This window comes from Colius striatus, chromosome W (assembly GCF_028858725.1).
Source record: "Colius striatus isolate bColStr4 chromosome W, bColStr4.1.hap1, whole genome shotgun sequence".
NCBI classification, from domain to species: Eukaryota; Metazoa; Chordata; class Aves; order Coliiformes; family Coliidae; genus Colius; species Colius striatus.
The window spans coordinates 13,313,587-13,331,328 of NC_084789.1; the positions used below are offsets into that span (position 1 = coordinate 13,313,587).

General features: G+C 39.5%; 1 protein-coding gene and 1 non-coding gene across 7 annotated transcripts in view; one reads left to right on the plus strand and one right to left on the minus strand.

Annotated features, from left to right (window-relative positions):
* The window catches only part of LOC133628477 (zinc finger RNA-binding protein-like), a 66,299-nt gene that overhangs the window by 32,323 nt on the left and 16,234 nt on the right, over nt 1-17,742 (minus strand). For 5 of the 6 annotated variants that reach the window (XM_062016675.1, XM_062016679.1, XM_062016673.1 and 2 more), the window contains 7 exons: nt 14,948-15,248; nt 10,905-11,098; nt 6,255-6,374; nt 5,154-5,299; nt 4,209-4,371; nt 2,372-2,574; nt 1,980-2,130 (listed from right to left, as the gene is read on the minus strand). In XM_062016675.1, the coding sequence (XP_061872659.1) occupies nt 1,980-2,130; nt 2,372-2,574; nt 4,209-4,371; nt 5,154-5,299; nt 6,255-6,374; nt 10,905-11,098; nt 14,948-15,248 (1,278 nt within the window). The remainder of the gene's footprint in view (nt 1-1,979; nt 2,131-2,371; nt 2,575-4,208; nt 4,372-5,153; nt 5,300-6,254; nt 6,375-10,904; nt 11,099-14,947; nt 15,249-17,742) is intronic. The other variant, XM_062016674.1, reaches the window with a different exon arrangement.
* LOC133628684 (small nucleolar RNA SNORA66) lies at nt 13,748-13,885 on the plus strand. The gene has a single exon (XR_009820793.1). It is a non-coding gene; the product is annotated as a small nucleolar RNA SNORA66 (small nucleolar RNA).

The window sequence follows — 17,742 nt, forward strand, 5'->3', positions numbered from 1 at the left end:
ATGACTGTAAGAACAATGGAAAAAACAACCCTGAAGAAAAAAACAATTGATCCACCCTCAATCTGTCACCCCATCAAAGGTAAAATCTGCCAACTGTGGCACCACACATGTTGTTGCAAATTCCTCCAGCAATCCGTATCTTATTAAGGATAATTGAAGGACTGCCAATGGAAACATGGAAGCAAAAGTGGTGTGTTTTTACAGATGAAGAAGATATTTCTGATATCCTAATAATGCTTGCAGGTAAGCATGCTTAAAATAAGTTAAAGAAGAATCTGAAACCACAATTAAGAAGTGAAAAACATCAGTTGAAGCACAGAAAACTCATCCTTTCTCGCCAGTACGAGTTCCTTCCGGTAACATGTGTTTATTTTGAATTTATAAAATGGACTTTTGTGCTATGTTGTTCGGTGATGTAGCTGTTATTGATCTTTCATTGTAAATTCATGGCCGTGGGTGTAAATACTTATGTTTTCTTTCCTTATGAAATGTGTTGCTGAAGGCTGGCTGGTCCAAAAAGAAAAAGGGGGGAATAGTGGGTATGAATATGACTTGGACCAGCCAGAAATTTCTTTAATAAAGGTGATACAGCTGGCAAACTGCTTCCAATTATCAGAAACATGTGCTGCAGGTTAATCAATTGAGCCCTGGGTAATCAAGTGGGAGGAGACAGCATACATAAAGAAGTGGAGGGCAAGCAAGGGGTGGCTTTGAGTCAACCTTGCTTGTTGTATTATGTTGCCTGTTAGCATCTCTGTATGTCCATTCCTTGTTTCTTTATATCCTTGCATAAGCATCAGTTGCGCCATCACATCAATTCTGTATTTTAATTTCTTGTAGAAATACAGCAAATGGTTTATATCAATTCTGCTGAATAGTCAAAGACTGCATATACTTTTGGGGTTTTTTTTCTTGGTTTTTTATTACGTGCCAAATTAAAAACAAAACAAAAAAACCAAAACGCAAGACTTTGTTACCTAGTTGTGGGACTATAAAGCACTGACATATACAAATTAGAAAGAAGACATAAGTACAAACAGACTGGCACTAATGGAGAACTCTGACCTTCAGGCAGAGCAAGCTTCCTGTAACACTGCACAAATTATCCCTATTGCTGCTGGTAATTGGATAATAGTCTTTCTTCTGTTCATTTCTATTTCCCAATTAAATTAAATCTATTAAATGATGAGCAATACTACATCACTAGCATCAACACATGCATGGACACAATATACAAAATGCAAAACATGCAGCATAGTCCCTGAATTCAGACAGAAGCACTCAAGAAAATGAAAAGAAACTGAACCTGAGCTATGAAATGCAACATAGTCAGACCTGCACACATTTGACTTGAGGACAGATTTTTACAGTATCTGTTGTCCTGGTTTCATCTGGGATAGAGTTAGTTTTCATCCTAGTAGCTGCTACAGGGCTGTGTTTTGGGTTTATACTGAAAAGAATGCTGATAACACAGGAATGCTTTAGTTATTACCAAGCTGTGTTAAGACCTTTTCTGCTTTTCACTCTGCCCTTCCTGTGAGTAGGCTAGGGGTGCACAAGAAGCTGGAAGGGACCATGGCCAGGACAACTGACCCAAACTAGCCAAAGGGCTAAATTCCATACCTTAGAACATCATGCTCAGAACAGAAACTGGGGGGAGTTGGTGGTGAGGGGAAGATCACTGTTCAGGCATCGGTCAGTGAGTGGTGAGCAATTGCACTGTGCATCGCTTGTCTTTTCTTGGGTTTTTGTTTCTCTCTCTCTTTTTGTTATATTCCTTTTAATTACAATAATTATTTTTATTATTGCTATTATAATTTAGTTATTACACTGTTCTTATCTGAACCCACGAGTTTTTTCTTTTACGATACTCTTCCCCATCCCACAAGAGATGGGAAGGAGTAAGTAAGAGGCTGCTTGGTGCTTAGTTGCACACCACTTCACAAAAATTCAAATCCAAAAATCTAAATGCTACTTACTGCAAGTTGTTTGGGAAGACTTTCAGCAATATGACCGAGTAACATTTTTGAAGGCTTCTCAGCACATAACAAAACAAGATTGACGTTTCGGTCTCCACGGAGTAACAAACCTTTAGCCAAAACACCTACTCGCAAAACTCCTTTCAAAGCTCTGTGAATTATAGTTAAAAGTTGTATTAAAAATTATATAAAAACCATAAAACTCATCATGAAGATAGAAAAGTGAAATAAAATAGCAGTATTGCATATGCTCGAGGCCATAGTGACATATGCCATATCAAAACCCAAAGAGAACAGAATCCCTGGAAGCACTGATAAGAGTGCAAGGAAAAACACAGAATGATTTCAGAAACAAGTGATGAAATTCTTAAAAAAAATAAGAAAAAACATACCTGTTACTGCCATCTTTTTCGTCATCTCCCTCTTTTCTTTTGTTTTTTTCATGGTCAGTCATATTGTCAGAAACAAGTTTCAAAGCACGTTCAGTAATAGAAACAATTTTTTGGACTGCTTGAAGTTCCTCCTCTGTTGGATATATAGCTGCATGTTTGGTCATCACATAGCAGTCATCAGAGGAGTCAGGGCGGCGTGGAGGCTAAACAGATGAAAAAGCACATTTCAGAAATTTGGGTACACTTCCACGTTCACAGATGATATGTGACCAAAACCCAAACATGTGGCTAAACAATAGAATATTCAAACCTCAAATCATTGAAATGTAACAAAACATGAACCAAAGCATCCCGGTCACAATCATGTCTGAAAAAACAGGAGATGTATAAAAAGTAAATAAATGATGAAAATCCAGGATTAAAATTACCTCCCATTAATATCTATTGTCTTTTTGTTAACTGGGAAATGCATACTGCTGCAAAATAAAGTATCCATGATTACTTTCATAGAATCATAGAATTCATATAGGAAGGGACCTCAGGAGGTCCTCTAGTCCCATCTCCTGGGCAAACCACAGTCAGCTATAAGACCATATCATGTTGCTCAGGGCTTTTTATCCAGTCAGTTCTTGAAAACTGCCAAAGATGAAAGCTGCACATTCTCTGTGCAGAAAAAAAAAAAAAAAAAATTGTCTATTCAGTCTGCACCTTGTCTCAGCTTAAGCTGGTTGTATCTCATCCCCTCACAACTGCAAAGAGTGTGGCTCCATTGTCTTTATAATATACAGATATTAGAAGGCTATTACATCCCACTGAAGCTTTCTCTTCTCCAGGCTGAACAAGCCCAGATCCCTTGAGTCTCTCCTCACAGGGCACACACTCCAGACCCCTTACCACCCCAGTAGCCCCACACTAAACCTGCTATGGGTTATCAGTACCTTTCTTGTACTGGAAAGCCCAAAAATAAATGTAGTATTGCAGTTTGGGTCTAACAAAAGCTGATCACTTCCCTTTATTTTTAAGCTCCTGTTAATATTACCCAGGATGCTGTTGGCCTTCCGTGCTGCCAGGGCACAGGGTTGTTTCGTGTCCAGCTTGCTATCTGCCATGAACCCCAGGTTCCTTTTAGCAGGACTGCTACCCAGCCTGTCATTCCCCAGCCCCTCAGTGCAAAGGGGTTACACCTTCCCAAGGGCAGCATTAGGCATTTGTCCTTGCAGACTTCTATTAAGTTCCTGTTGGTCCATTTCTCCAGTCTGCCTAGGTCCCTCTGGATGGCAGACCTGCCCTCAAAAGTATCAACTCTTCTTCCCACACCAAACTGATTCAGTTGTGTCAGCTGCAAATCTGATGAGCGTGCCATCACCTTTCAGATCATTGATAAGGTGCATTGATAAGGTGCTAATGAGACAAATCCCAGGATAAACCCATGTGGTATTGCACTTGTTACTGACCTCCAGGTAGAATATGACCCACCATTAAACATTATCTTTCGAGACTGACAATCCAACTACTTTTTATCCATATATTTGTCCACAACTAGATAAATAAAGTATAATGCAATTAAATAAAGAAACAGTAGCACACAAATCCAGAGTAACTTGTATTTCAAAAGAAACAATATTTGTCTTCAAGGCATCCTTTTGTCATATAAGTGGATTTATTTTGGAAGACGGGTGCATCTACACAGTTTCATTAGTATATACTATTTCTTCAGTTTTCCAAATCCTTTATTAAAGGAGCACTGGATACAACTGTGGTAGCACTGAATAAGTTATAGTTCTTAACTGTGCCTCCTAGTAAGTATGATTCCTCCCCTCCAAGTAAAGACACTCACAGCTGGTCCTTGGGGCTGAGGAGGCATTCCTGGTCTAACTCCCAGCAGACCTAGAGGTCTCAGAAGACCATGAGGATATCCTCCATCTGGTATTCTGCGACGGTCATCCCAGTGATGCTGCTCTTCCTCCATTCTCCTCCAGTACATGTCTTCTTCATATCGCCTGAAGTACATCAAAGTGTTGTCTTTAGCAGTTAATACTTCCAACTATTCTAAATAAATTCTTGGATGTCCAAACTAATTCAGTTCTAGTAGTCATGAGCAAATACCAATAAGCTCTCTAGGGATGGTGTCTTTACCACCTCCCTGGGCAGCCCATTCCAATGCTTAATAACGCTCTCAGTGAAAAAGTTCTTCCAAAAGTCCAATCTAAACATCCCCTGGAGCAACTTAAATCCATTTCCTTGTGTTCTATTATTTGTTACTGGAGAGAAGAGATTGACCCACACCTCGCTACAACTCCCCTTTCGGTAGTTGTAGAGAGTGATCATATCTCCTCTCAGCCTTCTCTTCTCTAGGCTAAACATCCTCATCTCCCTCAGCTGCTCCTCATAAGACCTACTCTCTAGGCCCTTCACCAGCTTTGTTGCTCATCTCTGGACGCGCTCCAGCACCTCAATGATCTCCTTGTAGTGAGGGGCCCAGAACTGGACACAGTATTTGAGGTGCAGTCTCACCAGGGCTGAATGGTTATTAAAATGAATTATTATTTTGAAAGTGGGTCTGAATCTATAGGCAATAATTCCAGTAAGTCTATATTCCTCAGACAGACTGAACATTAATTAAAGAAAAAAATAAAAAACCCAGTGGGATAATGACAATTTAAACCAAGACAATACAGAGTTCCCAAAACAAGTATTCAAAATAAGTAACTATAGAAACAGGTAGCTTTAGATAATCTGACTGCAGTTTTGTCTCACTCATTGGTAAAACAGAATACATTACCTCATTTCCATCCTCCAGCGTTCTTCCTCTTCTCGTCTTCTCCAGCATTCTTCTTTCTGCATCTGTTTCCTCATCTTCTCTTCTTGAATTTTTCTTGCTCGAATACTAGGCTTTACTTCTACTTGTAAGTCTGGGTTTACTTTTTTCTAGTTCAGAAAAATAACAAATGAAACATTGGTTTTCCTCTTGTCATATCAAGGTTACAGAGTTCTTCTGTCATGTTTAACACACACTACTGGTCTACAATAAAATCAAGGGGAGTAAAATGCAGTTTTAGAACTGCACTGAATAGTTGAAGAAAAATCTGTGTCCAATATTAAGAAATAGCAACATATTACAAATAACATGAATTCCCTCTTCAACTATATAACAACAAAGCATTTTAAGATCAAAATTTTACATTAAATACTATGTAATTGTCTGTTTATTCTGTAGCAGGATGACTAGACTATAGCCAAAAAAAAAAAAAAATCATCTTAACTACAGTGTGCTTCCTGATGCCCTGTTCCTGAAGGGTCCCTCATACAGGGGCATAATCATGAGTTACTGAATATATTTTTATGGCATTTTTTTAATCTTCTTTCATCTCTTTCATAATTATTGCGGGCCCACTGTATCTCCTGTTATCACAGTAGCTTCTTCCTACATAATCTTATATGACACCATATGTCAGTATAGGTTTCTCTCCATTCATGACTAAGAAGTCTGCATCACTTGTTTCTCAAATGTCTCCACAAAGGGTTTATGTGGTTTATCCTGACAAAAACATTGAGCACTACTATTTTACACTATTTGAAATTCATGGTAAACAACATAAAACACCTACTGTTGTTTGCATGCTCTGTATATTTTTTTAATGTTGCAAAGGTTGCCTGAAAGCAATGTTCAAAATGTTTAAAAAAAAACCCAAAATGCAATTTCACAGTCTGCATTACTACTTTCAAGACCATACTCCCCAAGAAACATAATTTCTCTAGCTTTTTTATATATGTTGTTTACTCAGAGTACCTACTTTTGACTAGTCTTTACATGCAAAAATGTGTAATCAGTCAGTTGACATCTGGTGGATTTTCAGATAGAAGCATTACTATTTCTACTAACCTTATACTGAAGTCTGTGCCGTCTCCCTTTTAAGTGCATCTCCTTGGCATTAGGATCATTAAAACTACATTCACAAAGTTTGCAGTGAAAGCGGATCACCTTACCTTCATCATTTCGTACCTGGAAAATAGGTAACACATTTGCTTTTTTAAAAAAACATTAATTTTTAAAACAAAGCTGATATAAAAATTAATCTAATTCAGTGACATCAGATAATGTCGACTTATCTCAAAACATGCTAAAAAGTTCATAGTAACCAAAAGCAAAACAGAACTTTCAATTCTGACAGAGACACCATTGTGTTTGGTTACCAACAAAGAAAAAAGTTCTTCCATTTCAAAGAGTACACAGCTTTAAACTCAAGCCTGAACATACTGAATTGAATAATTACAAATCTGAAAAAAATGAAACATTTAGAGAGTTAATCAACATATGTCATGCCACCCACATGAAGAATGTCTCAGCTCAAAAGAAACACGCAAGATACAAAATTGCAAACATATGCACAAGCCATTGCAGCTTAAATGCCTTGTCACTCTTATCTTCAAGGAGGACCCAGAGAATTACAGGTCAGTCAGCCTCACCTCAGTCCCTGGGATGGTAATGGAGCAACTACTCCTGCAAACCATTTCCAGGCACATTAAGGACAAGAAAAATCATCATCAGTAGTCAGCATGGCTTCACCAAGGGGAAGTCATGCTTGATCAACTTGATAAACTTCTGCAATGAAATTACTAGCATCATAGATGAAGGGAGAGCAGTTGATACAGTCTACGGACTTCAGTAAGGCTTTGACACAGTCTCACCATAATATCCTCGTAGACAAGCTGTTAATGTTTGGGCTGGATAAGCATAGAGTGAGGTGAACTGAAACCTGGATGAAGGGAAAAGCCTAGAGTGCAGTGATCAGTAGTAGAATGAAACCTATTTGGAGGCTGATAACTAGCAGTGTACCCCCAGGGGTCAATACTCGCCCAGTCCTGTTTGACATTGTTTTGCCCAGCAGCAACAGCAGCACCAAGACAGTCTCTTGCTCACTGTCCCCCATCCACTCCCACCCTCATTAGGATGGCAGAGGCCCTAGTGAAATGAGAGGAAAAAAGATAACCAAGGATGTTGTGAATCAAGACAAGGGCAGGGAGGGCTCACTGCCAAACAGAAGTTCCGGGCAAAACAGACTCCAGTACTCAACTTAGAGAGGAAAGTAAGGAAAGTTTATTCTACTACCTACAAGAAACAGAACAAAACAAAACGCAAAAACAGAACAGGATGATGAGAAAAATACAAACAGCACTTTAAGATCTCCCTCCCCCCTCCTTTCTTAGTGGGCTCAGCTCACTGCTCTCTACCTCCTCCACCCTCAAAGGCATGGAGGGGGTTGGGAACAGACTCTCACAGATGGTCTCTGCCGCTTCTCTCTTCTCAGAGGAAGATGACTCCTCGCGTTCTGGGTCCCTCCCATGGGACACAGTCCTTAATGAATTTATCTGGCATGGGTTCTTCCCAACAGCTATAGCTTCTGTGAACACAGGGTCTCTCCCACAGAACAAGGCCTCCTCTAGGCATAGTCACTGCCCTTGGCAAGGGGTCTTTTACAAAGTGCAAACAAATCTCTGCTTTGTGACTCCTCTCTACAGGATGCAGGAATTGAGCTGTACAATGGGCCTCAAGTCTGTCCAAGTCCTTCTGAAGGGCCTTCCTGTCCTCAAGCAGGTCTACGCATCAGCCCAGTTTGGTGTCGTCAGCAAATTTATGGAGGGTGCACTTGATCCCCTCATCCAGATCACTGATAAAGATGTTAAATAAAACAGACCCCAGCACAGAGCCCTGGGGGACACCACTGGCCGCCAACTGGATTTAACTCCGTTCACTACAACTCTCTGGGCCCTCCAAGCCACGGGCAGCCAGTTTCTCCAGGAGGATGCTATGGGAGACTGTGTCAAAGGCCTTACTAAAGTCCAGGAAGATCACATCCACAGCTTTTCCCTCATCCACTAAGCAGGTCATCTTGTCATAGAAGGAGATCAGATTGGTCAAACAGGACCTGCTTTTCATAAAGCCATGTTGTCTGGGCCTGAACCCTTGGTTATCCTGTATGTGCCTCAGGATGAGCTGTTTTATAACCTTCCCTGGCACCGAGGTCAGGCTGACAGGCCTGTAGTTCCTGGGATCCTCCTTCTGGCCTTTCTTGTAGATGGATGTCACAATTATAGCAGTTAGGGACCAGAGCTAATCACAGTGCCTGTGAGTTCAGGTTAAAATACAGTTTTCTAGGCAGCCATATGGAAGTACACTCTTGCAATTATAGCTGGTGCAGAACAGCAAAGGAAGGTGAAATGCTGTGAATAGATAAGTTGGCTATTGAGGGTGGAGTTTTTTTTCACGTTTGCTAGTATTTTTGATTAACTTTACTTTCGTCTTCAGTGTCTGCTCCAGTTTACCTTCTCTTTAACTAGATACTGGTTTCATTAAGTATTCAGATATTAGGGCTGTAATCCACACAGACTTCCTAGCCCAAGCTTAAAGTATCACTAAACATAATTCAAACTTGTACTGGTGGACAACAGGAAAATAGGGACAGTACTGAGTAGGACTTAAGACTTATTCTGAAGTGAAAATGTGCTACTAGACTTCAACTTAAGAAAAACATTCATCTTACAATATTGTCTTATATGCACTCCACTCTAAAATGCATGTGGAATGAAAGTAATCATAGTTTTATCATAGGATGGATGTATACATATCCTAGTGTAAAAACTCCAAATGCTTTCTTTCTTTTTATGCCCATGATATCTTGAGTTGCATCACATCTTGAAGGATATGTATTTGTAGCAAAAGGCGTTTCACCAAATAGAATTGAGCTGTATAGTGCTGATTCTCCTTTGTTCAATCTATGTTAGTCTTAAGTGCTATCTTAAACATGCTCTTCTAGCTTATTTAGTGTACACAAGAAGCCTCCAGTAAGTTACTGCTGTTTATAAAAGGTTTTGATAGAATTATTTTCAAAACTGAGTTCACACTCTCAAAGGAGATAAGCCAGCATTAGACAGGCAATATAAGGTGGTGGGTTTGTTAACATGGGCTCTATGCTAATATTGCAGTTGACTAATGATGGGGAGGAAAGGTGCATAAATAATCAGAGAAGCATTTGTCATTTTTAGGGGGGAAGTCTGACAACTAGTTTAAATTTGCAACAGGCTCATGTCTTCAGGAATTGAACACTTGGGGAAGCTTTTCTGATAAAGTTATGTGCTCTGTATTTGTAACCCCAAAATGAATTGATGGTTGTAGACTTAACTCTGGAGTGTTAAATTATGTGTAAAATTTTGTCTACTACTTAAATGCAGCAATGGTATGTTAAATGTAGTCACATTATTGGTACCTAGAAAACCAAAGTAGTAGCTTAAGGCTGGAAATGTAGAATGTTTTAAGAATTTAATACAGTTTTCCACGCTAGTGAAGTTTCTTTCCTCTTATAGAGAACCTGCCAATTTTTGCATTTTATCCGTTTGACATCTTCATTGATGATCTGGATGATGTGAGGGTGACGGAGCACTGGAACAGGCTGCCCAGGGAGGTTGTGGAGTCTCCTTCCTTGGAGGTCTTCAAGATGCACCTGGACACATTCCTATGTGACCTGATCTAGGTTGACCTGCTTCTGCAGGGGGGTTGGAGTAGATGATCTCTAAAGGTCCCTTCCAACCCCTACCATTCTATGATTCTATGATGGGGTAGAGTGTACTCTCAGCAAGTTTGCTGATGACAGAAAACTGGCACATCAGCCACTGCTCCCAGAGGGTTGCACTGCCATCCAGAGAGATCTCAATGGGCTGGAGAAATGGGCTGACAGGAACCTTGTGAAGTTCAACAGAGGGATGTGCAAAACCCTGCACCTGGGGAGGAACCACCTCATACATCAATATATGTTGAGGGCCACCCAGCTGAACACTAAGTTGAACTTGAGCCAACAATGGACCCTTGCAGCAAAGGCGGCAAAGGGCATCCCGAGCTGCATTAGACAAAGTATTGCCAGCAGGTTGAGGGAGGTGATCCTTCCTCTCTAACCCAGTACTGGTGAGCCCACACCTGGAGTCCTGTGTCCAGTTCTAGGCTCCCCAGTGCAAGAGAGACATGGACACACCGGAGAGAGTCCAATGAAAAGCCACAAAGATGATGAAGGGTCTGACTGAAGCCTCTCTCCTATGAGGAAAGGCTGAGAGAGCTGGGAACGTTTAGCCTAGAGATGAGAAGGCTCGGGGGGATCTTACTGATGTACCTGAAGGGAGGGTGCAAAGAGGACAGAGCCAGGCTCTTTTCAGTGGTGCCCAGTGATAAGGACCAGAGGCAATGGACACAAACCAAAATGCAGAAGATTCTCTCTGAACAAGAGGAAACACTTATTTATACTGTGAGGGTGACTGAGCACTGGCACAGGTTGCCCAGGGAACTTGTGGAATCTCCCTCCTCGGAGATATTCAATAGCTGTCTGAACACGGTCCTGGGCAACTGGCTCTAGGTAGCTTGAGTGGGATTGGACCCCCAGATGAGCTCCAGAGGTCCCTTCCAATCTCAACCATTCTGTGATTGTTTCATGTTGAATAATTTTTCACTAATATAGTTTAAAAATAATCCACGTTTTCATATCAATACCTCTTCCACGTAGTCATGACCCACTGGCTGGACGTCACTTTGCAAGGCAGCAAGAGTCATAGGAGTCACTGGTTCAGCTGCTGTATCTGGTTTTACTTCCTGTGTTTGTACTGTAGCAGCAGTTGTTGTTTTAACACTTTCAGCTGATTTCATTTCTTCCAGTTTACTTCCTGTTGTCTGAAGCTTATTACCACCTGCAAATCAAAAAAAGTTAAATTGCTAACTTTCGTAAAATGAGAACATAAATACATGTGACATGAAAACTGAAGACTTTATTTGCAAGGATCAATGTTCTGGCCAAAACACTATCAGTCTTTTAAAATTAGTTAAAACATAAACATATATTAAATATAATTAAATATTTTTTTAAATGTTCCTCAAAAAGTTTAGATGCTAAGTTTATTTTTTTTTAGCAAGAAAAACTTTTGCTTTATATAGTTGCAGTGTTCATCATTCTTTTCCATGCTTTTTCGAAAGAGCTATGACTGAATAGGAACAGCTCAACAAACATGTTTTATTTTTTTTTTCTATCAGATTGGCTTTTTTTTTTTAAACAATGTAAAAAAAAATCTTACTAAAAAAAAAAATCTTACTAACAGAGGTAGTATACTCTATGTTACAACTGCATAAGTCTTTCCTTCTTTCCTTCAAGAGCAAGATAGCTTATTGTTGAACAATTGCTTCCTATCTCTAAATGCCTGTCATGTTTATTTCAAAAGTTTCCACTGTTAGATTGAACTCCACTAGCCACAGGCCTCCAGCCAGACTCAGCACCACTGATCACCCTGTGGGTTCTGTCATTCAGCCAGTTCTCAATCCACTTCACTGTCCACTCATCCAACCCACACTGCCTGAGTTTACCTATGAGGATGTTTTGGGAGACAGTGTCATAAACCAAGGTAGAAGACATCCACTGCTCTCCCCTCATCTAGTCAGCCAGTCATGCCATCATAGAAGGCTATCAGGTTGGTCAAGCAGGATTTCCCTTTGGTGAATCCATGTTGACTCCCCTTCATAACCACCGTTTCCTTCATGTGTTTAGTAATGACATTCAGGACGACTTGTTCCATCAACTTTCCAGGAGTGGAGGTTAGGCTGACTGGCATGTAGTTTCCAGGGTCTTCCTCCTTGCCCTTTCTGAAGACTGGAGTGACATTGGTCTTTCTCTAGTCCTCAGGCACCTCACTGGCGCTCCACGATTAAAAAATGACGGAGAGTGGCTTAGCAGTAACAGCCAGCTATCTCAGCACTTGTGGGTGCATTCCATCAGGACCTATGGATGTGTGAGTGTCCAGCTTGCCTAGTAGATCTCTAACTCAATTGTCCTCAAACAAGGGAAGATCCTCTCTCCAGCTCTCCTCTCTATCCTCTAGTGGCTGGGCTTCCTGAGGGCCAGCCTTAGCAATAAAGACTGAAGCAAAGAAGGCATGCATCCTCCTCAGTCAGCAGCAGGCTCGCTTTCACCCTCGTCTTCCTTTTGCTGCATATGTACTTGAAGAAGCCTTTTTTTTTTTTTTTTTCTCCTCTTTACATCCTTTGCCAGATTCAATTCCAGGAGGGCTTTGGCCTTCCTTGTTTTATCCCTGCATACTCTGATGAATTGTATCTAGGGACAGGACAAGTTCCATTTAAACATAAGGAAAAACTATTTTACTGTGAGGGTGACAGAGCACTGGCACGGGTTGCCCAGGGAGGGTGTGGAGTCTCCTTCCTTGGAGATCTTCAAAACCCACTTGGACACATTCCTGTGCAACCTGATCTAGGTGGACCTGCTTCGGCAGCAGGGTTGGAGTAGATGATCTCTAAAGGTCCCTTCCAAACCCCTTTGCAAACCCCTATGATTCTATAACATTCTTATACTCTTCCCAAGTAACCAATCCCTTTTTCCACATTCTATATACTTCTTTCTTCTATTTGAGTTGTTTCAGAAGCCCCCTGTTCATCCATGCACACCTCTTACCTACTCTACCTCTTTTTTTTACTCATGGAGATACACCAATCCTGGGCTTTGAGGAAGTGGCCCTTGAAGTTTCTTTGCAGGGAGGAACACTCATGTGATTCATTAACATAGCTTAGCTGACGTACTGTATTTCATTATTGCTCTGAAGTCTTATTTACTGAGACTAAGGTGAAATACTAAGTTGACGTGGTACAGTATGGAAAATTATTGTTTAAGGTAGAGATTAGTAAAAGAATTTTAGAGAAGGAGCTGGTAGAGGTTTCTAGTAGAATTACAAGAGTGATTATCAAATAGGAATAATTGCAGTGGAGTTCCCTAAGGACGGATCTTTAGTCTTACTTAGTATTTATATTGGTATGATGTGTTGTGGCATGTGATGCAAGGGAAATATTGTCAACACACAGGTTAAGTTTACAAGAAGCTGTTCTTAGGAAGCTAGAGTATTTGGAAAGAAAGCAGCCTGGAGCAGAGTGGGTAGCACTGCTGTAAACATCTGAAATGATGCATATAGTTCTTGTCATGGGTAGCAAAGCAAGAAGAGTACTAGGATAGGTGCAAAGAACAACTGCAAGAAAGATCAGTGGAATAGGGAGTCTGCCAAAATAGCCTGGGAGGAGGTAAGCTCATCTCAGCAGATGTGATGAGGCACTAATCACCAAACAAGGGATAAAGAATCTTGTAAGTTAAATGAAGTTGGCACAAAAATCATTTGAAGTAAATTAATTACATGAAAATGTCATCTTAATGTTAAAAGGGTTCAGTAAGACCATGGGGAGAAAAAGAAACATCATAAATTTAGAAAAGATGTCACTGTGTATTTCTGTAACATAACTTTTTTTTTAAAGGAAGAAACAGTCAATTCTCTAATATTCTTCTTGTAGTCTTGCAAACTTGATCACTAGCTCTTCATGATGTTGCAGAAATCAAGGGAACAGATTTTGCTAAAGTAAGCATGGTCATAGAACTATATCAGCCCTAGAAATCAAATGATTGGGGCTGTTGATTCTATACCATGATAAGGAAGTTTGATACAAAAATAGCACAGAAGAAATTAAACTGTCTATAGCAGAATCTTGTTACTAGTCTTGCTCATAATGATCATGATCTCTTCACAATATTAAATACTGAGAACTGTCAGGTAGTTTTAATCTTATATATTCTGAGAAGAAAAGCATTTTCTTTCATAAACTGATACTGTTACCTCACAGTGTGTTATGAACATTATATTGTGTTTTGTAGTAGCAACTTAAGTATGATTTCATGAAATTTGAAGAGCCAAATTAATGTTTCCTAGACAGGTCCCTGTTCTTTCTCTCCCTCACATTTTTTTTTTCCCCTGCTTCCATACATATAGGTTATGTGGGTTCTGGCACTGAGCAGACTTCTGTTAGCTCCAATGTTTCTAACATTTTCTGCTAGATTAATGAGTTAAATCAGTGTTCTGAATAGCTTGACAAGTAGCAGAAGTAGCACTAGGGGTGGAATAGGATGGCATAGTCAGATTTGGGTTATTTATCAGATTGGCTTTTTTTTTTGTAAATAGTAAAACATAAGGTTTTTTTATACTAACCAAGGTAGTATACTCTGTGTTATAACTGCATAGGTCTTTCCTACAAGAGCAAGATAGCTTATTGTTGAACAACTGCTTCCTATCTCTAAATGCCTGTCATGTTTATTTCAAAAGTTTCCACTGTTAAATTTCCAGAGTTACAAGGATGTTTCATTGCCCAGTTATCAACTGACAATCTACTGCAGTTTGCCTTAATAGCCCAGGCTGTAAACTGAAATTAGGACCAACTGGACTATAAACTGCAATACTCCAACAGCTACTACATAAGAAACCAAAGGTGGGAGCTTCTTATGAAGGTGGAATAAGACTCCGAGAGAGGTGAGGTGGAAACAACAGGACCAAAACCACCATAAATTGTGAAGCAAGACTTTTATATACTTTCTTATTTTCACCTATCAGTAATTCTCTTAAATAGAGTTACTCATGCATAAAGTTAACTAAATACATTTGTATTTGTTGCACTAAGATCCTTAAAAAATATAGAATAGGTTAGGTTTCAAAATAAAGACTGACTTCTGTACTTGCCAACAAAGTTTATTTTCGGCGTAGATATTTTCTTCACAGCTACGTTAGCAGTTGCTGAAGATGTTTTGTTGTTGGACACTGTGTTAAGTGGTATGTTTGCTGTGGGAGTAAGAATTTTCACTGCAGAGGAAGCAACAGAGGAGGTCACAGTACTGCTGCTAGTTGCTATATCTGAAGCAGAGGCAGGTGGTTTAGAAGCAGATGTGGATGTTGAGGAAGTAGCTTGGGTAATCACACTTGGTTCCGTTGAAGGAATGGGTTTGCCAAGTTTTGTGTGCAACTTCACTACCTATAGGAATAAAGAGAAATTAATAATATGATCTCCCTGGGTTAACTATAAAAAAATTAACTTGATATAGGTTATGGAAGTTTTAACAGAAATATCATTATCACAATAAAAAAATTAAAAAAAAAAAAAAATCAATGTAACTAAAGAATTATTGCTTATTTACAAAAAGTGATCGGGGGAGAAGGACATGTAAAGTTTTTTTCATCTATAACAAGGAAATAGTTAATAGTTATCTTAGAGGGGTTATTTCCATTAGAAATTAATTTTCCATTAGATATTTACTCAAAAAACTGTGTAGATGAGAATAGAAAGCCAAAAAAGACAATAGACTCACAAGCCAGTAAAACTCAAGGAAACATTTTACTCAAATTGTTTCCATGTGACTGTTTCATTACCTAGTTGCTTTTTATTCTCTCTCTAAAAACTGTAGTACATTGAACTATTTTGGTTCCAAATAATATTTGTAAATAAGAGCTATTTAATTCAGATTCAGGAACACTGTCGCTCTTGATCACTACATTTTAAGAGTATTTATATTGAAAGAGTTTCCAGGTTACCTAGAAAAACTGAAGATATTCTTAAGACAAAAGGCTTTTTACTTGATGTTTTATTGGGGTTTTTGTTTTTTTTAAAGCACATCTGCAGAGACAGTTAAGGAGGATGCAAGAGGCATATTTCAGAGTTCTTTAGTATCTCAAAGAAAGTGAAGAGGTATATGCTTATTTCTTAGAAGTAATAAGTACAGGCCGCCTTTTTGCAACATGCTTGACATAGAATAATACTCCGTTTTGGTGACAGCTGACCATCACCTGAAAAAGCAATGCATGTAGTCCATAAAAATAAAACATATAAAATAACTAAAAACTGAGTTTGAAAGTAAAAAAATACAAATCTGCTAGACATGCCTTTAATGCAAACACATGCACACATTCGTGATATACACACATGCATATATACACTCCCAGTTTTGTTCTTATTTTTTAAGCATATTCCCCATCAGAATACGGACAAATTTATAGTATTATGGGACATTAATGTAAGTTCAAGCAACTCTTCATAATATATTTTTCCAGTAGAATCCACACAATTCTTTAGTGTACCAAAGAAACAGTCCTTTGATATTTCATTTTTACACTGATGTCAACCTAAATTAGCATTAGTTGGTGGCTATCTATGAGGAAGAAAAAGTGACATCCAAATATATAAAGATAATATATACCATACTCCATATACCTATGGAGTTACTTGGCACAACCTAAAAATTTAATGGCTCGACTTCATTAATGAAAGAAAGAACACTAGGTAAGTCTACCTAAATTATAATTTTTGTTCTTACACAAAAAAAAAAAAAAAAAAAGGGAAAACTGTTTTAAATTTGCTGTGAGATTTATTTAATAGGAATATGGAATTGAAGGAGAATTTATTCCACAAGCCTTTCCAGTAATAGTAGCACAAAGAAAACGACAATGGGCACCTTTGGATTGGAAGTTGGTAAGGGAAGGCCAGAAAACTGTAATGCAATATGGCTTGTCCAACCCATACGTTCAAAAGTTACTGGATCATATTTTCGCCAGTGGATTAATGACTCCATTTGACTGCCAGAAGCTAGCAGAAACTTTCCTGAAGCCCACTCAGGTATTACTATGGGAGTCTGAATGGGAAAAAAGAGTTGATCTGGCAGTAGTAGAAAATATGGACTTAAAACAGGGAGATCTGCGGCGAGTCATCACAGCAGATATGATGTTGGGTAAAGGACCGTTTGCTGACCCTCAGGTACAAGCCTGACTGCATGAAGCTATCTTGCAGCAAACGCAGACAGTGGCTCGTCAAGCATTTAAGATTGTTCCTGACATGGGGGTGCCAGTTCCCTCATATACAACTATTATACAGAAACCTAATGAGCCTTTTATGACCTTTTTAGACCATCTAAGAGCAGCTCTGGATTGTATACCAAACATGTCAACTGAAGTAAAGGCGGAAATAGGGTTACACTTTGCAGTTGCTAATGCTAACCATGACTGCAAAAAGATCCTGCAGGCTCTCCCGCGGACAGCAACTTTGGTCGACATGATAGAAGCCTGCTCTAGGGTAGGATCGTCAGCACACTTAGCTGAAGCTATGGCAACAGCATTGAAACCTTTAGTTCAACCTCACAAAAGAAATCAGAGGCCAAAATGCTTTAACTGTGGAAAAATAGGACACATGAAAAATCAATGTCGGTCCAGACCATTGGTATGGACAAACAGCTCCGCCAGGCCATCTGGGTCCAACGACAGATTTCATGGCAATTGTTACAGATGCGGCAAGTTTGGACACAAAGCCACTGAGTGCCGCTCTCAAGTGGCCAGACATACAATGCATAAGGGAAACGGGTTAACGAGCGCAAAAAGGGCGAGCGCGATGACACAAAAACGCCCTTCAACACCAAGAGCTGCCTGGATGGCCTCAGATCAGCCACTGCAGGAAGCGCAGGAGTGGATGTGGAAACAGCAGT